General features: G+C 45.6%; 2 protein-coding genes across 6 annotated transcripts in view; one reads left to right on the top strand and one right to left on the bottom strand.

Moving 5' to 3' along the window:
- syt11b (synaptotagmin XIb) overlaps positions 1–5905 on the bottom strand; it is a 19450-nt gene extending 13545 nt beyond the window's left edge. The window contains exon 1 of the mRNA XM_078244493.1: positions 5624–5905. Coding sequence (XP_078100619.1) covers positions 5624–5657 — 34 coding nt within the window. The 5' untranslated portion in view covers positions 5658–5905. The remainder of the gene's footprint in view (positions 1–5623) is intronic.
- A 3504-nt stretch (positions 5906–9409) lies between these two features.
- On the top strand, positions 9410–18246 carry LOC144513423 (methyltransferase-like protein 27). 5 transcript variants are annotated; one of them, XM_078244490.1, is made up of 6 exons: positions 9410–9460; positions 13500–13637; positions 13849–13977; positions 15170–15305; positions 16234–16326; positions 17606–18245. In XM_078244490.1, the coding sequence occupies exons 2-6, from the start codon at positions 13521–13523 to the stop codon at positions 17833–17835; spliced, it is 705 nt and encodes a 234-aa protein (XP_078100616.1). In that variant the 5' UTR covers positions 9410–9460; positions 13500–13520; the 3' UTR covers positions 17836–18245. The 5 variants fall into 5 exon arrangements, with proteins under 5 accessions (XP_078100616.1, XP_078100618.1, XP_078100614.1 ...); XM_078244492.1 differs by lacking the exon at positions 9410–9460 and adding an exon at positions 9828–9842 and having other exon boundaries at positions 17606–18246; XM_078244488.1 differs by lacking the exon at positions 9410–9460 and adding an exon at positions 9882–10131.
- The last annotated feature ends 1754 nt before the right edge of the window (positions 18247–20000 follow it).

Here is a 20000-nt window from a genome sequence, read left to right on the forward strand (position 1 = left end):
TCCCCTGAGCTAGCTGTCTCAGGCTGTACCACCTAGTGTCATCCAGTCTGTCCCCTGAGCTAGCTGTCTCAGGCTGTACCACCTAGTGTCATCCAGTCTGTCCCCTGAGCTAGCTGTCTCAGGCTGTACCACCTAGTGTCATCCAGTCTGTCCCCTGAGCTAGCTGTCTCAGGCTGTACCACCTAGTGTCATCCAGTCTGTCCCCTGAGCTAGCTGTCTCAGGCTGTACCACCTAGTGTCATCCAGTCTGTCCCCTGAGCTAGCTGTCTCAGGCTGTACCACCTAGTGTCCTACAGTCTGCCCCCTGAGCTAGCTGTCTCAGGCTGTACCACCTAGTGTCCTACAGTCTGTCCCCTGAGCTAGCTGTCTCAGGCTGTACCACCTAGTGTCATCCAGTCTGTCCCCTGAGCTAGCTGTCTCAGGCTGTACCACCTAGTGTCCTCCAGTCTGTCCCCTGAGCTAGCTGTCTCAGGCTGTACCACCTAGTGTCCTCCAGTCTGTCCCCTGAGCTAGCTGTCTCAGGCTGTACCACCTAGTGTCATCCAGTCTGTCCCCTGAGCTAGCTGTCTCAGGCTGTACCACCTAGTGTCCTCCAGTCTGTCCCCTGAGCTAGCTGTCTCAGGCTGTACCACCTAGTGTCATCCAGTCTGTCCCCTGAGCTAGCTGTCTCAGGCTGTACCACCTAGTGTCCTCCAGTCTGTCCCCTGAGCTAGCTGTCTCAGGCTGTACCACCTAGTGTCCTACAGTCTGTCCCCTGAGCTAGCTGTCTCAGGCTGTACCACCTAGTGTCATCCAGTCTGTCCCCTGAGCTAGCTGTCTCAGGCTGTACCACCTAGTGTCCTCCAGTCTGTCCCCTGAGCTAGCTGTCTCAGGCTGTACCACCTAGTGTCATCCAGTCTGTCCCCTGAGCTAGCTGTCTCAGGCTGTACCACCTAGTGTCATCCAGTCTGTCCCCTGAGCTAGCTGTCTCAGGCTGTACCACCTAGTGTCATCCAGTCTGTCCCCTGAGCTAGCTGTCTCAGGCTGTACCACCTAGTGTCATCCAGTCTGTCCCCTGAGCTAGCTGTCTCAGGCTGTACCACCTAGTGTCATCCAGTCTGTCCCCTGAGCTAGCTGTCTCAGGCTGTACCACCTAGTGTCATCCAGTCTGTCCCCTGAGCTAGCTGTCTCAGGCTGTACCACCTAGTGTCCTACAGTCTGTCCCCTGAGCTAGCTGTCTCAGGCTGTACCACCTAGTGTCCTACAGTCTGTCCCCTGAGCTAGCTGTCTCAGGCTGTACCACCTAGTGTCATCCAGTCTGTCCCCTGAGCTAGCTGTCTCAGGCTGTACCACCTAGTGTCCTACAGTCTGTCCCCTGAGCTAGCTGTCTCAGGCTGTACCACCTAGTGTCCTACAGTCTGTCCCCTGAGCTAGCTGTCTCAGGCTGTACCACCTAGTGTCATCCAGTCTGTCCCCTGAGCTAGCTGTCTCAGGCTGTACCACCTAGTGTCCTCCAGTCTCCCCTGAGCTAGCTCTCTCAGGCTGTACCACCTAGTGTCATCCAGTCTGTCCCCTGAGCTAGCTGTCTCAGGCTGTACCACCTGGTGTCATCCAGTCTGTCCCCTGAGCTAGCTGTCTCAGGCTGTACCACCTAGTGTCCTCCAGTCTGTCCCCTGAGCTAGCTGTCTCAGGCTGTACCACCTAGTGTCATCCAGTCTCTACCCTGAGCTAGCTGTCTCAGGCTGTACCACCTAGTGTCATCCAGTCTGTCCCCTGAGCTACCTGTCTCAGGCTGTACCACCTAGTGTCCTACAGTCTGTCCCCTGAGCTAGCTGTCTCAGGCTGTACCACCTGGTGTCATCCAGTCTGTCCCCTGAGCTAGCTGTCTCAGGCTGTACCACCTAGTGTCCTACAGTCTGTCCCCTGAGCTAGCTGTCTCAGGCTGTACCACCTAGTGTCCTCCAGTGTCCCCTGAGCTAGCTGTCTCAGGCTGTACCACCTAGTGTCATCCAGTCTGTCCCCTGAGCTAGCTGTCTCAGGCTGTACCACCTAGTGTCCTCCAGTGTCCCCTGAGCTAGCTGTCTCAGGCTGTACCACCTAGTGTCCTCCAGTCTCTCCCCTGAGCTAGCTGTCTCAGGCTGTACCACCTAGTGTCATCCAGTCTGTCCCCTGAGCTAGCTGTCTCAGGCTGTACCACCTAGTGTCATCCAGTCTCTACCCTGAGCTAGCTGTCTCAGGCTGTACCACCTAGTGTCCTACAGTCTGTCCCCTGAGCGTCAGCCTGAAGCGTATAAAGTAAGATGTAAACAGTAAACAATAAGTAGTCTAGAGGTCGACCGATTAATCAGCCGATTTTTGGCATTTTTTTTACATAATCGGCATCGGCCAACATCCCAGTATATCAAGCCGATTAATAGGCAGGCGCATCTGCGGGCAGCCTAGTGTTAAAAACATGAATAGGCTACATTTTTTACAGCGTACCCAGACCAGCTGCCTCCAGCCCCTCCCCTCGTGAAGCCTTGCCTTTGTCTCCCACGCTAGCGTTAGCAGTAGCATGCTGCTGGTGTTCCTGCCTTGGGATTAACTGTACTAATGAAACCGTACAAAACACCACACACGCCACACCGCTGTGGAAGCTCCCCGAATGTCACTTATCAGAGTCTGGTTGTTACCCCTGTCTGTGGCAGTCTCATCCACTCCTATAACGGAGCTAACTGGAGCTAACCGCTAACGCAGCTAACTGCTAACGGAGCCTTCAGTTCTCCGTGCCTGTATCCATTAACGGATATGGACTCGAGCAGGAATGAAACCCTTAATGTTATTAACTCAGAGTTGTTTGAATGACTCAGATCAGATCCTAATGAGTGCTACAGGACGTGTAACAGCAGGGTCCCCAAAACACAGACACACTTCACCACATGAACAAGAACTGACTTGGTCCCTGGTCCTGGTCTGATGTGATTCAACAGCAGTTAGGAGGAAATAGTGTTGAGATTAATAATAATAATATGCAGATTTGTATTCTCAGAAGTTTAATTATGCTGCTAAGTGCACTAAACTTTATGTTTTCATTGAAAAGTTTATTTTCTTCTTACCTGTTTCGTTTATTTAATATATTTTCCATACATTATTTATACAATATAGTACAGTATGTTTAGTATACAAGTGTAGATTGGTGTTCAATACATGTTTTTGTTGAGAAATTCTGTGTATATTAGTGTTACATTTTATCTTTCAAATAGAGGTTTAAAAACAAGCACATATCGGCCAAAATAAATTGGCAGCATTTATCGGCCATCGGCCATTTGTTTTGTAAATACAGAGTACCGAAAAAAGTACCGTTGGGTACCATGAACCGAATTTCAGGTACCGGTATCAGTACTGGTATTGGTTCAGATGCAAAAGGTACCCAACCTTAATGAGAACTGACCAAAAACAGACACAAATGTGACTGAAAACTGACCAAAAAGAGACACAAATCTGACTGAAAACTGACCAAAAAGAGACACAAATCTGACTGAAAACTGACCAAAAACAGACACAAATGTGACTGAAAACTGACCAAAAACAGACACAAAGGTGACTGAAAACTGACCAAAAACAGACACAAATCTGACAGAAAACTTACCAAAAACTGACACAAATCTGACTGAAAACTGACCAAAAACAGACACAAATCTGACTGAAAACTAACCAAAAACAGACACAAATCTGACTGAAAACTGACCAAAAACAGACACAAATCTGACTGAAAACTGACACAAATGTGACTGAAAACTGACCAAAAAGAGACACAAATCTGACTGAAAACTGACCAAAAACTGACACAAATGTGACTGAAAACTGACCAAAAACAGACACAAATGTGACTGAAAACTGACCAAAAACAGACACAAATGTGACTGAAAACTGACCAAAAACAGACACAAATGTGACTGAAAACTGACCAAAAACAGACACAAATGTGACTGAAAACTGACCAAAAACTGACCAAAAACAGACACAAATGTGACTGAAAACTGACCAAAAACAGACACAAAGGTGACTGAAAACTGACCAAAAACAGACACAAATGTGACTGAAAACTGACCAAAAACAGACACAAAGGTGACTGAAAACTGACCAAAAACAGACACAAATCTGACTGAAAACTGACCAAAAACAGACACAAATCTGACTGAAAACTGACCAAAAACAGACACAAATCTGACAGAAAACTGACACAAATCTGACTGAAAACTGACCAAAAAGAGACACAAATCTGACTGAAAACTGACCAAAAACAGACACAAATGTGACTGAAAACTGACCAAAAACAGACACAAATGTGACTGAAAACTGACCAAAAACTGACACAAATGTGACTGAAAACTGACCAAAAACAGACACAAATGTGACTGAAAACTGACACAAATGTGACTGAAAACTGACCAAAAACAGACACAAATCTGACTGAAAACTGACCAAAAACAGACACAAATGTGACTGAAAACTGACCAAAAACAGACACAAATGTGACTGAAAACTGACCAAAGACTGACACAAATGTGACTGAAAACTGACCAAAAACAGACACAAAGGTGACTGAAAACTGACCAAAAAGTTGGAGATTAATGTAATAGCTGATAACGTAACAAATGAATATGTGTAAACACAAAACATATGATGAATGAGTTAATGATGTCAATGTATTAGTAATAACGTGTATTTCTACCCTAACAGAGTATATTGACGGCAGTAAAGGATCTGACAGTAATATCAGCTACGTCAGGGTTTCTGTGTCCCCATAAGACAGTAGTACAGACATGACGTCACCCCCGTACCCACCCCGACTGGCACGCGCACGCGCACTTATGTTGATGCTGCTGCTGATGATGATGATGATGAGGCCCCGCGAGACTGTGTGCGTGCGTCGCAGGCAGGCAGAACGCCCTGTTTGTTCGTCGGGATCACAGACGATGTTATTTATTTATTCTGAGGTGTATTTTCAGATTATCACGCTTTAAACGCCGTCACGCCATTTTCTACTTTGCCTCCTTTTGTCGTTGATTGAATCCCGACATGTTTTTGTATTTTAAACAACATGTCTGCTGTAAAACAGTCGCCCTTTAACACATTTTCTCTTCAGTCGAGTCAGAAACAGTTAGAAGACGTTAGAAGACGTTAGAAGACGGTTGACGGTTGACGTTCGAAATATTTGAATAAATAACGGTTTGTTTTCGAAGATGACACTAACGGTTCTTTAGCTTAAGGGTGAAGATGACACATCACATTTTAGTCTAACACACCTGTCATATTTGGGACAAAACTGTATTTTAAACGACTTATTTCGACGTAAAGCAGAAAGGGCCTGGCTCCCTCTCACTGTCTGTCTTTTTTATTTTTAAATGTCTATTTATATTTAAAAGACAGGCACTCAGAACATAAAATAATAAACAAAACACAAACATACATAGGCTACATTATGCCAGGCAGGGGGGTTGTAAGTGAATAACAAATAAATCAGTGTATCTTATATATCTTGTATAGATCTTATTTACACGTCTTTATCGAAGCATACAATACAGTTTGTCATGCCAGACAGGGGACATTTGGATTCAGTATGTTGGGAAATAAAAGGCCTGGCTCTGGATCTGGTTCTTACCGTAGGCGGGTCCCAGCTCGATGATGTCCGCCATTTTGTGGATTTTGAGGCAGGATGCGGTCCTGACGGAGCGGGAAGAAGACCGGAGAGAGAGAGAGAGAGAGATGGAGAGAGGACACCGACTGACTACCGGCCCGCTTTTATTTCACATCCATAGAGAAGCGACGACGAGGAGAGTAAAACACCGAAAACAAGCCGCTGATCCGGGGTAGAAAAGCCTTCATATGTCCGCTGGCTGGTGTCGCTGCTCTGCTCTGCTCGCTCAGTGCCGTGCGCAGTGACTGATGCTCCTCGCGTTAGGATGCAGGGAGGCTGCGCGCAGGAGCTCGCGATGAGACTGGACAAAGATGGTGTACTGAACAGAAGACTCACTCCGCCATTTCCTCAAATACTGTACTTTTAAGGGCACTTTCTGGAAAAAATGGCACGTAATAAATGACCAAAAAACTGATCTAAAACTCACATATAACTGACTGAAAACTGACCAAAAACGGACTGAAAACTGACCCAAAACTGACGAAAAAGTTACTGAAAACTGACCTAAAATGGACTCAAAACTGACTGACCAAATATCTTTATTGTTTGTTAGTTATTATTTATATAACATATCCTATATGAGATTATACATATAGGCAGTTTAAATATTGTGAAATATATTAATATCCAAACATATTATTTATAATATTCTGATATATCTCCCAAACCTACTTAATACTTAAATTACTCAACGATAAAAAATATATATATTGTTTTACATTAGTAGTGGAATAATACAGATAAAAGAAGAAGAATCAGGATCTTTTGGACAAAAAGCAGAATATTATTTATTTTTTCCTTAAAACTGAAACATTAAAGTCCCTTTAGGGGACTGTCACCCTTAAAAAAAAACCTTAAACTATGCAGAGAATCCTTTAAAAACCCTAAATATAAGATTGGCTCCAGTGCGTCACAATTCACAACTTCTTTGGTTCCCGGAAATTTGAGCAGAGTGAGACATCACCACATCATCCTCCCCAATGGAGTGGTCCTCGCGGGAGTGGAGGCCCCGCCCCCTTTCTTGCGTCACCGCAGTGTTACGTAATAAACCGGAATTGTACTTATAAGCACTTTTTCTGGCAATAAAGAATAAAAAAATTAAAATAACAATATCTTCTATCAGTCTCAGCTCGCTCTGCGGTGAGAAAACATTCAATCTTATCAAAAATATATCAGATAATTCTGTATATTCTTTATATTTATATAACATGTATTCAGGGTTTTCCCCGACGTTATAACTCTGAGGTGCAGCAGCCGAGCCGGTTTGGCTGATCTGAATGAATGTGAGTGCGCCGAAAAAGTGCCAAAATCAGTGGCAAAAATAGCGCCAAAAACAGCAGAAAAAAGCGCCAAAAACAGTAGAAAATAGCGCCAAAAACAGCAGAAAAAAGCGCCAAAAACAGTAGAAAATAGCACCAAAAACAGCAGAAAAAAGCGCCAAAAACAGCAGAAAAAAGCACCAAAAACAGCGAAAACATAGCGCCAAAAACAGTAGAAAAAAGTGCCAAAAACAGCAGAAAAATGCGCCAAAAACTGTAGGAAAAATGCGCCAAAAACAGCAGAAAAACCCGCCAAAAACTGCAGGAAAAAAGCGCTAAAAACAGCGAAAACATAGCGCCAAAAACAGTGCAAAAAAGCGCCAAAAACTGCAGGAAAAAAGAACCAAAAACAGCGAAAACATAGCGCCAAAAACAGTAGAAAAAAACGCCAAAAACAGCAGAAAAACCCGCCAAAAACAGAAGAAAAACCCGCCAAAAACAGCAGAAAAACCCACCAAAAACAGAAGAAAAACCCGCCAAAAACAGCAGAAAAACCCACCAAAAACAGCAGAAAAACTCACCAAAAACAGCAGAAAAACCCACTAAAAACAGCAGAAAAACCCGCCAAAAACAGCAGAAAAACCCGCCAAAAACAGAAGAAAAACCCGCCAAAAACAGCAGAAAAACCCACCAAAAACAGCAGAAAAACTCACCAAAAACAGCAGAAAAACTCACCAAAACAAAAAAAAAAAAAAAGTGCCATTAACAGAATGCCAAAAAAAGTGGGAAAAACAGGTAGTGATGTGGCCCGGGGTTGGGGGGCGGCTCAGCCTTAAACAGCGCACAGAACGGCCGGAGAAACAGACGGAGCCACGGTGCCTCTGCTAAATAGTTTCAGGAAGGAGCTTGTTTTGGTGGAACATGTGGACGTTCAAAAGTAGTTTTAGTCGTGCAACAGAAACCTCAGATTGGACAGATAGTCTGCTGCACTTTTCTGCCATAGCAGTTTATTTAAAGGGGTGATAGAATGATGATATGGGGTATTTCCCACTGTTCCTTAAGGTCTCCCAACAGGGGATGTAACATTGGTTGGGCTGAAAATGTCCCAGGTGCTATATCTTTGGCCCTTATGCATCCCTGTGGAATGTCTTTATTTGGAACGACAGCTTTTCTTCCAAATATGGTCTGCTCATGAATATTTAGATGAGCTGCGTGCTGATTGGTTTGAGTGAACCACATACACACACAGTGGAGACGAGACAGCAGGTCTCATATTCCAGACACTGCAAAGTTATACATTGTTGTCGAGCTATTTCGTTATTAAAGTCACTTTTGAGACTTTTTTAAGCGAGAAATGAACTATATAAAGGTCAAATATGGGCCGTTTTTACGGAAATTGATGGCTAATTGCAAAGTTGGTGAGACGTGTCGGACTTCAGGAGCTCCACACAGTCTGACGAGAAAACGGCAACCTCCATACCCAGTGAAAGTCCCCGTTTCTCAGCTACTGGACTACCGGGGCTCGGGGCCAGCTGCCGGCATTACTAGAGTATATTTACAGTTTGAATGTCGTCACGCCACTTATATAACATCTACCCCAAGGTCTTATAACGCTAACAATGGTGTCCGATTTCAATTTAATGCATTTCTGTGAACATTAGGGGTTTCGTTAGCTGCTACTGTCCCTTCAGTCCTATGGGTAAAGATCGCGGCTAGCTGCAGGCCCTGGAGCTCCATCAGGGCCTCGGCGTTTGGTAGTCCAGTAACCCAGAAACGGTGACTTTGCGCGGGTATGGAGCGCCGCGGGCTTCCCTTCGTGACGGAGGTCCAGCTAGCTCACAGCGAGTCTATGAAGGAGGACACGCCGGGCGGCGAGGCAGCACCGGCCGCTGTCACGTAGCCTGCTGAGCTCCCGCTGAACTGCGACACACTGTCGGACAACATTTGCAATTAGCCATCAATTTCCGTAAAACGGCCCATATTTGACCTCTACGTAGTTGATTTCTCGCATTAAAAAGTCTCAGAAGTGTATTTAGTAATTACATAGCGGACCTCTGGAGATCTGCGTGACCTAGCTAGATTCAGAAGACTAGCTGACCTCAGGTCAGTGGTGTAGTCTATGCAGATGTTGGGGCGTGACAAAGACCAGGAGTTAAGATGCTGACGTCAGCTTTTAGCTTTGTTCAGATTCGCCCGTTTTCAGCAGCAGTTTCAAAGTGTGAGATTTGCAGAGGAAAGAGGTATCAATGGGACTCTGAGCTTCTATGTATGTTATTTACCCTCCAAACTGTTGTTTAATCAAGGTAAAATCGGTTTTGCATTCTATCACCCCTTTAAGGAGAGGAGCGCGGGCTCAGGCCTGCAGGAAGGATTCAGTAAAGGTATTAAAAGTACTGAACTACATATATTATTCAAATAACATGCCTGTCTGAACATGAAGGCTCTAAAGCGACCAATCAGGCTCGACAGGCTCCCATCTGCTCGTTATAAACCATCATCACTGCTCTGATGACTAATCCTGGACTCTCTCTCTCACACACAGGTGAGTACAAACTCTCTCATACACACACACACACACACAGGTGAGTACAAACTCTCTCATACACACACACACACACAGGTGAGTACAAACTCTCTCATACACACACACACACACAGGTGAGTACAAACTCTCTCATATACACACACACCCACACAGGTGAGTACAAACTCTCTCATACACACACACACACACAGGTGAGTACAAACTCTCTCATACACACACACACACACAGGTGAGTACAAACTCTCTCATACACACACACACACACACACACACACACACACACACAGGTGAGTACAAACTCTCTCATACACACACACACACACACACACACAGGTGAGTACAAACTCTGTCACACACACACACACACACACACACACAGGTGAGTACAAACTCTCTCATACACACACACACACTCACAGGTGAGTACAAACTGTCAGACTGTTATCAGTCCAACAGCGTCTCTTTTTGTCAGCGCAGACATTTTAAAACTTTCCTCTGACAGTTAGACTGCAGACGGGAGGGAGGAGACGCTTTCCTTCTGACTTTAAACACAAATAACTTCTCTCATGTGGATCCTGATCTTCTTCCGTACAACAACTCCCCTTCATCCACGACGATTTAAAGTAACCTTAACCTTCACACACGTTCCTGCTTTAAACACATGTAATGTATGTTAACTTTGATGACAATGTTACCAGTGTTTTTATCTATATTTGTTCTATTATTTCTACACATTGACTCCAAGTGTTATGTTTGCTGACGTGTATTACAGAGTCGTGTGAACCCCCCCCCCCCCTACCTGTTTGTTCCTGTTTAAAGCGTTCCCAAATACGCCCACACTTTCAACTGTCTGTCCCGTGGGCCAATGGCATTCACGCTGAACCGGTTCTGTCAGTTCAGCGACTCTAGAAGCCTTGAGGCGCTGCGGGGCTCGGAGACGTTGGAGGGAAAGACGCCACAAACTAAATGTCCCTGAGGCCTAAACTAACATGTCTGAACTCAGACAACATATTCGGCTACAGATTATTTTGTTGTTGAAATGTTACAACTTGTTTTCACACACAGATGTCAGATAACATGTATATAGTAGCTGCAGGGAACAGGTTTGTTACCTTGTTTGTTATGTTAGTGGTGCAATATATGGGCTGTTGGATTGTTCAATATGTCATTGTGTACTGCATAGGTTATGTGGAAATGTGTCATTGGTGCAATATTGGGGTTGTACATTATGTCATTTTGTGCAATATGTACATCCATCCATCCATCCATCTTCATCTGCTTATCCGGGGTTGGGTCACGGGGGTAGCAGCTCCAGCAGGGGACCCCAAACTTCCCTTTCCCGGGCCACATTAACCAGCTCCGACTGGGGGATCCCTGAAGCGTTCCCAGGCCAGGTTGGAGATATAATCCCTCCACCTAGTCCTGGGTCTCCCCCGAGGCCTCCTCCCAGCTGGACGTGCCTGGAACACCTCCCTAGGGAAGCGCCCAGGGGGCATCCTTACCAGATGCCCGAACCACCTCAACTGGCTCCTTTCGACGCGAAGGAGCAGCGGCTCTACTCCGAGCTCCTCACGGATAACTGAGCTTCTCACCCTATCTCTAAGGGAGACGCCAGCTGCCCTCCTGAGGAAACCCATTTCGTCCGCTTGTACCCTGGATCTTGTTCTTTCGGTCATGACCCAGTCTTCATGACCATAGGTGAGGGTAGGAACAAAAACTGACCGGTAGATTGAGAGCTTTGCCTTCTGGCTCAGCTCTCTTTTCCGTCACAACGGTGCGATAAATTGAATGTAATACCGCACCTGCTGTGCCGATTCTCCGACCAATCTCCCGCTCCATTGTCCCCTCACTCGCGAACAAGACCCCAAGGTACTTGAACTCCTTCACTTGGGGTAAGGACTCATTCCCTACCTGGAGAAGGCACTCCATCGGTTTCCTGCTGAGAACCATGGCCTCCGATTTAGAGGTGCTGATCCTCATCCCAGCCGCTTCACACTCGGCTGCGAACCGATCCAGTGAGTGCTGAAGGTCACAGGCCGATGATGCCATCAGGACCACATCATCTGCAAAAAGCAGCGATGAGATCCCCAGCCCACCGAACTGCAACCCCAGTCGGGGGCATTGAACCCGAGTGGACAATGTTCAAAGTTTCCATTGCTGAAGCTGCGGTGAGGAGCTGTGGTCTTAGGGTCTTAGGTGCCTCAAGGGGCGGTAACCCACGAACACCGTGGTGGACACCGGTGGTCAGGGAAGCCGTCCGACTCCGGAGGCAGTTGCAAGGTACCGAAGGGCCCGAAGGGCTGCAGCCTCTGCCGTGAAAGAGGCAAAGCAGCGTGTGTGGGAGAAGTTCGGAGAAGACATGGAGAAGGACTTTCGTTCGGCACCAAGGTACTTCTGGAAAACCGTTCGCCACCTCAGGAGGGGGAAGCGGGGAACCATCCAAGCTGTGTACAGTAAGGATGGGACGCTGTTGACCTCAACTGAGGAGGTAATAGGGCGGTGGAAGGAGCACTTTGAGGAACTCCTAAATCCGACTAATACGCCCTCTATGGTAGAGGCAGAGCTGGAGGATGAGGGGGGATTGGCATCAATTTCCCTGGTGGAGGTTGCTGAGGTAGTTAAACAACTCCACAGTGGCAAAGCCCCAGGAATTGATGAGATCTGTCCAGAAACGCTTAAAGCTCTGGGTGTGGAGGGGTTGTCTTGGTTGACACGCCTCTTCAACATTGCGTGGAAGTCTGGGACGGTGCCTAAGGAGTGGCAGACCGGGGTGGTGGTTCCCCTTTTATAAAAAAGGGGGCCCAGAGGGTGTGTACCAATTACAGGGGTATCACACTTCTCAGCCTCCCCGGTAAAGTCTACTCCAAGGTGCTGGAAAGGAGGGTTCGGTCGATAGTCGAACCTCAGGTTGAAGAGGAACAATGCGGATTCCGTCCTGGTCGTGGAACAACGGACCAGATCTTTACTCTCGCAAGGATCCTGGAGGGAGCCTGGGAGTATGCCCAACCAGTCTACATGTGTTTTGTGGATCTGGAGAAGGCGTATGACCGGATGCCCCAGGAGATACTGTGGGAGGTGCTGCGGGAGTACGGGGTGAGGGGGTCCCTCCTCAGGGCCATCCAATCTCTGTACGACCAAAGCAAGAGCTGTGTCCGGGTTCTCGGCAGTAAGTCGGACTCGTTTCAGGTGAGAGTTGGCCTCCGCCAGGGCTGCGCTTTGTCACCAATCCTGTTTGTAGTATTTATGGACAGGATATCGAGGCGTAGTCGGGGTGGAGAGGGGTTGCAATATGTACAGGGTTGTTAAATTAAAAACTGCCAATGAAAGGAGTTAATGTGCTACTATATAGGGACCTGTTAATGTACATGAGAGTATTACTATATAGGGACCTGTCTAATGTATATGAGAGTATTACTATATAGGGACCTGTCTAATGTATATGAGAGTATTACTATATAGGGACCTGTCTAATGTATATGAGAGTATTACTATATAGGGACCTGTCTAATGTATATGAGAGTATTACTATATAGGGACCTGTTAATGTACATGAGAGTATTACTATATAGGGACCTGTCTAATGTATATGAGAGTATTACTATATAGGGACCTGTCTAATGTATATGAGAGTATTACTATATAGGTACCTGTCTAATGTATATGAGTATTACTATATAGGTACCTGTCTAATGTATATGAGTATTACTATATAGGTACCTGTCTAATGTATATGAGAGTATTACTATATAGGTACCTGTCTAATGTATATGAGAGTATTACTATATAGGTACCTGTCTAATGTATATGAGAGTATTACTATATAGGGACCTGTCTAATGTATATGAGAGTATTACTATATAGGGACCTGTCTAATGTATATGAGAGTATTACTATATAGGGACCTGTCTAATGTATATGAGAGTATTACTATATAGGGACCTGTCTAATGTATATGAGAGTATTACTATATAGGGACCTGTCTAATGTATATGAGAGTATGTGTTGTGTTGATGTTTATTTTCTGTATTTTGTTCAGGTTTGAAGTTGTGTCCTCATCATGTCAGACGACAGCAGAACCGAAAACGTTGTGAAGACCTTTATTGAGTCCTGCAGCGACGTTGATCTGCAGCAGAGGATAAAGTTCTACGACCAATGGGCCGAGACGTACGAACAGGTCGGTGGACAGAAACTCTGGTAGCTGTGAATCATCTGTAAATTACATTTAAAAAGTAGACAATTCATAGAGCTCAGTCTCACTACTTCTCTTCCTTCCTCCTCTACATCTACACATGACAATCACACTTACATCACATGTTGTCTCAAGCCTACGTAAATAACAACGTCTCATGTGTACAGAACAGTTTACACCTTTCTTTTTAAAACAGGATCACAAGCTGCTGGGCTACAGCGCGCCACATCAGATGGTAGACTTCCTGAATGCCAACTTCTCTGGGAGTCGTGAGGAGGTTCTGGTTCTGGACGTGGCCTGTGGATCTGGATGGGTCACTAAGCTGGTGAGACAAAACCTTCTCACTTAACCCTTGTTGAAATAATGGAGGTTTTCACACTATCGTCGTGGCTGAGCTGGCTAAACAGAAGCAGGAAGCTAGGAAGGCATTGTTAGAGGAACAGAGAAAGAGGAAACGGAGGACTGACCGAGAGAGGAGTAGGACACTCCATAGAGAGTGTAGGGGGGGGCTCTATAGAGAAACCTGTAGGGGAGCTATATAGAGAAACCTGTAGGGGAGCTATATAGAGAAACCTGTAGGGGGGGGCTCTATAGAGAAACCTGTAGGGGGGCTATATAGAGAAACCTGTAGGGGGGCTCTATAGAGAAACCTGTAGGGGAGCTATATAGAGTAACCTGTAGGGGGGCTATATAGAGAAACCTGTAGGGGAGCTATATAGAGAAACCTGTAGGGGGGGCTCTATAGAGAAACCTGTAGGGGAGCTATATAGAGAAACCTGTAGGGGGGGCTATATAGAGAAACCTGTAGGGGGAGCTATAGAGAAACTCTGTAGAGAAACCTGTAGGGGAGCTATATAGAGAAACCTGTAGGGGGGGCTCTATAGAGTAACCTGTAGGGGGGCTATATAGAGAAACCTGTAGGGGGGGCTCTGTAGAGAAACCTGTAGGGGGGGCTCTGTAGAGAAACCTGTAGGAGGGGCTCTATAGAGAAACCTGTAGGGGGGGCTCTATAGAGAAACCTGTAGTGGGGTCTCTATAGAGAAACCTGTAGGGGAGCTATATAGAGAAACCTGTAGGGGGGGCTCTGTAGAGAAACCTGTAGGGGAGCTATATAGAGAAACCTGTAGGGGGGCTCTATAGAGAAACCTGTAGGGGAGCTCTATAGAGAAACCTGTACGGGAGCTATATAGAGAAACCTGTAGGGGGGGGCTCTATAGAGAAACCTGTAGGGGAGCTATGTAAAGAAACCTTTAGGGGGGGGGCTCTATAGAGAAACCTGTAGGGGGGGCTCTGTAGAGAAACCTGTAGGGGGGGCTATATAGAGAAACCTGTAGGGGAGCTCTATAGAGAAACCTGTAGGGGAGCTCTATAGAGAAACCTGTAGGGGAGCTATATAGAGAGTGTGTGTGTGTGTGTCTGTGTGTGTGTGTGTGTCTCTAGTTGCTGAAAATAGTCCTATCTCTTAACTATGACATGTCATAGTTGCTGAAGATGGTCCTATCTTCTTGTGTTGATAGATGACTGAACTGGGCTTCAGGAAGTTTGTGGGAGTGGACGGCAGTAAAGGGATGCTGGAACAAGCTGCAAAGACCGGCCTCTATCAGGACCTCAGACAGGTCTTACTGGGAACAGAACCACTGCTGGGACAGACTGGTACTCACACTACACACAGACAGACAGACAGACACATACACACACACACACACACACACACACACACACACACACACACACACACACACACACACACACACACACACACACATACACACACACACTTCATACACACTCAGACACAGTAGAAAAAAGCTTTGAATTCAGCCTGTTAGCGTCCACTAAAAGAGTCAGATCCTTTTAGTTTAACATGAAACAGCCCCGAAATCACCATCACCAAACCCACCAGACTCCATGTAAATAATCAGGACTTTTAGCGTGTATAGAGCCAGCATATCTCCACATGTAAATGGGTTAATTAAGGGTTTATTTCAACCAAACCAGAGTGGTGATTGTTGGAACAGTGGAAAGATGAACCAAGACGGCTTTTAATAGTTTTATTTAGTTTCTGTCCACTTTGAATGAAGTGTGTTTTACGATGATAAAAGTACTGAGTATTTACATGGAGTCTGGTGGAGATATGCTGGCTCTATACACGCTAAAAGTCCTGATTATTTACATGGAGTCTGGTGGGTTTGGTGATGGTGATTTTGGGGCTGTTTCATGTTAAACTAAAAGGATCTTCCTCTTTAACTAAAAGGTCTATCTCTGTAGGGATCCTTTCATAATGTTGTCAGACACTTAGAATAATAATCTGAGTCTGTCAGCAGCAACAACAGAACTTTTAGTGGACGCTGACTGATTAATACTGGACCAGTTTCAGAGATCATTCTTCCCATCAGACACTCAGACACAAAAACATGAGAACATAGGGTCCAGGTTGAGAACAGAGCTCACTGGTTTCATGTCACGAAACCAGACGAATAATTCAACCCGGAGGAGTTTTCAGATTCAAAGATCCGAAGCCAGATCTGCCTCTTCACACAGAGACAAGCTTACACCCCCCCCACTCCTCCTTTGGTTTCAGATGCATTTGACGTGGTGATGATCGTCGGTGCTTTGCGTGATGGTTTTGTTCCAGTCAGCGCTGTGAGGGAGCTCTGCTACGCTGCCAAACCAGGTAACCAACAACGTACATAAGGTCTGAGAGAGCCACCGCTGGGGATAGTTGTTAATGTTACAAAAGTCTCTGGAAGCAGCCGGCCAATGCAATTCATCCGGGATATCAGAATCAGAATCAGGAAAGGTTTTACTGTTACCATGAGTACACTCAGAAGTTTGCCTTGGTGAATAAACAATACATAAACAATACATAAACAAACATACGTAACATTAAAGCTATAGTGCGTAGTTTCTACTACTCTTTGGCCGACTCCGAGCCCAAACAAGTGTGTGTGGCGTGCCTGTCTGTTGTTGTGTTTCCGGTCCAGCTAGATCCGGTGTGCTGTTGTAGTTTTTCTAACGTTACTAGTTGTTGCAACAGCATGTGAAAAAAACTACAAAGTTTGCTAGGCCAAAAAGAACGTTAATCTCACGATAAATGAAATGGGTTTACGTTAACGCCGTTAATAACGCGTTTATCTGACAGCACTAATAAAAAGGTCTGGGTGAATACTCGATTCTGATTGGCTGCAGGGTGTCTATAAAAACGTGTTATAGGACGCCACCTAAAAGGAGCTCAAGTGAAACTGACTGATTACCGTTCAAAATGAATGTGCTACATTAAAAGAAACAGGAAATATGAATCTGTTATTTCCAACACTGTCTGTTGCTTCAGTGCCTCGTCCGGACGTTCGTTAATATCAAAAAGTCACTAAAGCTTTAATATGACTTACTTACTTACTTACTTACTGCCCATTATGCCTGTTGGCATGTAGGGCAACAACAAAGGATTTCCACTCTTGTCTGTTTTGGGCCAGTGTCTTGATAGAGCCCCAGGTGTGATGTAGGGTCTTCAGCTCTCCCTCCACCGTCCTGCGCCAGGTATTCTTGGATCGGCCTCTTTTACGTTTGCCATCTGGTGTCCAGTGAAGGGCAGTTCCCGTGATGTTGTCTCGCTCTCTACGTATTACATGCCCAATCCATTTCCATCGCCTTCTCATAACGATGGTGGCCATGTTGTCATGTTTACACTGGCTGAGTAGAAGTTGATTGGAGATGGTGTTGGGCCAGAATATTCTCTTTATTTTACGTAGGCTTTTGGTGTGGAAGGTCAACAGTTTGTTTCTTTAATATGAAATAAACAATAAATACAGAAAAAGAAATATACTGTTGCATAAGATAAAAGAGGCTGTATATGGGTTGAATATATATGTGCAATGGGTAGATGTAAAGTCCAGGGTGAGGACATTCTACTATAATTATTTACTTCTTTAATACTTGTATATTCCGTCCTGCAGGAGGCTATGTTTGCATGTCAAGAGTGGACCTAAAGTCAGAGTCTGGAGCTAAATACAAGGCGTGTTTGGAGAAAGAGCTGCAGCTGATGGAGGACGAGGGACTGTGGACCCATGTGATCAGCCAAGAGATGAACAGATACATGATTAATGTTTATAATGATCGCAAAGACCAGCACGATGACCAGTACCTCTATGGGACCATGTACCTGTACAGGAAGGCACTCCATTAGTCTGGATGCATTCCTACAATGTCCCATCTTTTGATCAGAGTGTGGAAGGTGGAACTAATTCACACCTTTATTTTTCCAAGTTCATGAATTCAGAATCACTTTTAAACATTTTTTTTCCTTGGTCGGGACTATTGCCATCTCTTTTAGAGCTATAAGTAAACACGCTTGGTCGGGACTATTGACGTCCCTTTAGAGCTATAAGTAAACACGCTTGGTCGGGACTATTGACGTCCCTTTAGAGCTATAAGTAAACACGCTTGGTCGGGACTATTGACGTCCCTTTAGAGCTATAAGTAAACGCGCTTGGTCGGGACTATTGACGTCCCTTTAGAGCTATAAGTAAACCCGCTTGGTCGGGACTATTGTCGTCCCTTTAGCGCTATAAGTAAACGTGCTTGGTCAGGACTATTGACGTCCCTTTAGCGCTATAAGTAAACGTGCTTGGTCAGGACTATTGACGTCCCTTTAGAGCTATAAGTAAACGCGCTTGGTCGGGACTATTGACGTCCCTTTAGAGCTATAAGTAAACGCGCTTGGTCGGGACTATTGACGTCCCTTTAGAGCTATAAGTAAACGTGCTTGGTCGGGACTATTGCAGTCCCTTTAGAGCTATAAGTAAACGCACTTGGTTGGGACTATTTCTGTCCCTTTAGCGCTATAAGTAAACGCGCTTGGTCGGGACTATTGCAGTCCCTTTAGAGCTATAAGTAAACATGCTTGGTCGGGACTATTGCAGTCCCTTTAGAGCTATAAGTAAACGTGCTTGGTCGGGACTATTGCAGTCCCTTTAGAGCTATAAGTAAACGTGCTTGGTCGGGACTATTGCAGTCCCTTTAGAGCTATAAGTAAACGTGCTTGGTCGGGACTATTGCCGTCCCTTTAGCGCTATAAGTAAACACGCTTGGTCGGGACTATTGCCGTCCCTTTAGCGCTATAAGTAAACGCGCTTGGTCGGGACTATTGCCGTCCCTTTAGCGCTATAAGTAAACACGCTTGGTCGGGACTATTGACGTCCCTTTAGCGCTATAAGTAAACACGCTTGGTCTGGACTATTGCCGTCCCTTTAGCGCTATAAGTAAACATGCTTGGTCGGGACTATTGCCGTCCCTTTAGCGCTATAAGTAAACGTGCTTGGTCGGGACTATTGCCGTCCCTTTAGAGCTATAAGTAAACGTTCTTGGTCGGGACTATTGACGTCCCTTTAGAGCTATAAGTAAACGTTCTTGGTCGGGACTATTGCCGTCCCTTAAACGCTATAAGTAAACGTGCTTGGTCGGGACTATTGCCGTACCTTTTAGAGCTATAAGTAAACGTGCTTGGTCGGGACTATTGCAGTCCCTTTAGAGCTATAAGTAAACGTGCTTGGTCTGGACTATTGCCGTCCCTTTAGAGCTATAAGTAAACACGCTTGGTCGGGACTATTGCAGTCCCTTTAGAGCTATAAGTAAACACGCTTGGTCAGGACTATTGCCGTCCCTTTAGAGCTATAAGTAAACCCGCTTGGTCGGGACTATTGCCGTCCCTTTAGCGCTATAAGTAAACGCGCTTGGTCGGGACTATTGCAGTCCCTTTAGAGCTATAAGTAAACGTGCTTGGTCGGGACTATTGCCGTCCCTTTAGAGCTATAAGTAAACACGCTTGGTCGGGACTATTGCCGTCCCTTTAGCGCTATAAGTAAACGTGCTTGGTCGGGACTATTGCCGTCCCTTTAGAGCTATAAGTAAACGTTCTTGGTCGGGACTATTGCCGTCCCTTTAGCGCTATAAGTAAACGTGCTTGGTCGGGACTATTGCCGTCCCTTTAGAGCTATAAGTAAACGTGGTCGGGACTATTGCCGTCCCTTTAGAGCTATCAGTAAACGTTCTTGGTCGGGACTATTGCCGTCCCTTTAGCGCTATAAGTAAACGCGCTTGGTCGGGACTATTGCCGTCCCTTTAGCGCTATAAGTAAACATGCTTGGTCGGGACTATTGGCGTCCCTTTAGTGCTATAAGTAAACGTGCTTGGTCGGGACTATTGTCGTCCCTTTAGCGCTATAAGTAAACATGCTTGGTCGGGACTATTGACGTCCCTTTAGTGCTATAAGTAAACATGCTTGGTCGGGACTATTGCCGTCCCTTTAGCGCTATAAGTAAACATGCTTGGTCGGGACTACTGCCGTCCCTT

The sequence above is a fragment of the Sander vitreus genome, unplaced genomic scaffold (assembly GCF_031162955.1).
Source record: "Sander vitreus isolate 19-12246 unplaced genomic scaffold, sanVit1 ctg248_1, whole genome shotgun sequence".
In the NCBI taxonomy this organism is placed as follows: Eukaryota; Metazoa; Chordata; class Actinopteri; order Perciformes; family Percidae; genus Sander; species Sander vitreus.

Excerpts from the sequence above, each read along its gene's own strand:
- LOC144513423 (XM_078244490.1), top strand. The coding sequence starts at position 13,521 with ATGTCAGACGACAGCAGAACCGAAAACGTTGTGAAGACCTTTATTGAG. Across the intron at positions 13,638-13,848 it reads GGGCCGAGACGTACGAACAG|GATCACAAGCTGCTGGGCTA; the intron begins GTCGGTGGACAG and ends TTTTTAAAACAG. Across the intron at positions 15,306-16,233 it reads ACCACTGCTGGGACAGACTG|ATGCATTTGACGTGGTGATG; the intron begins GTACTCACACTA and ends CTTTGGTTTCAG.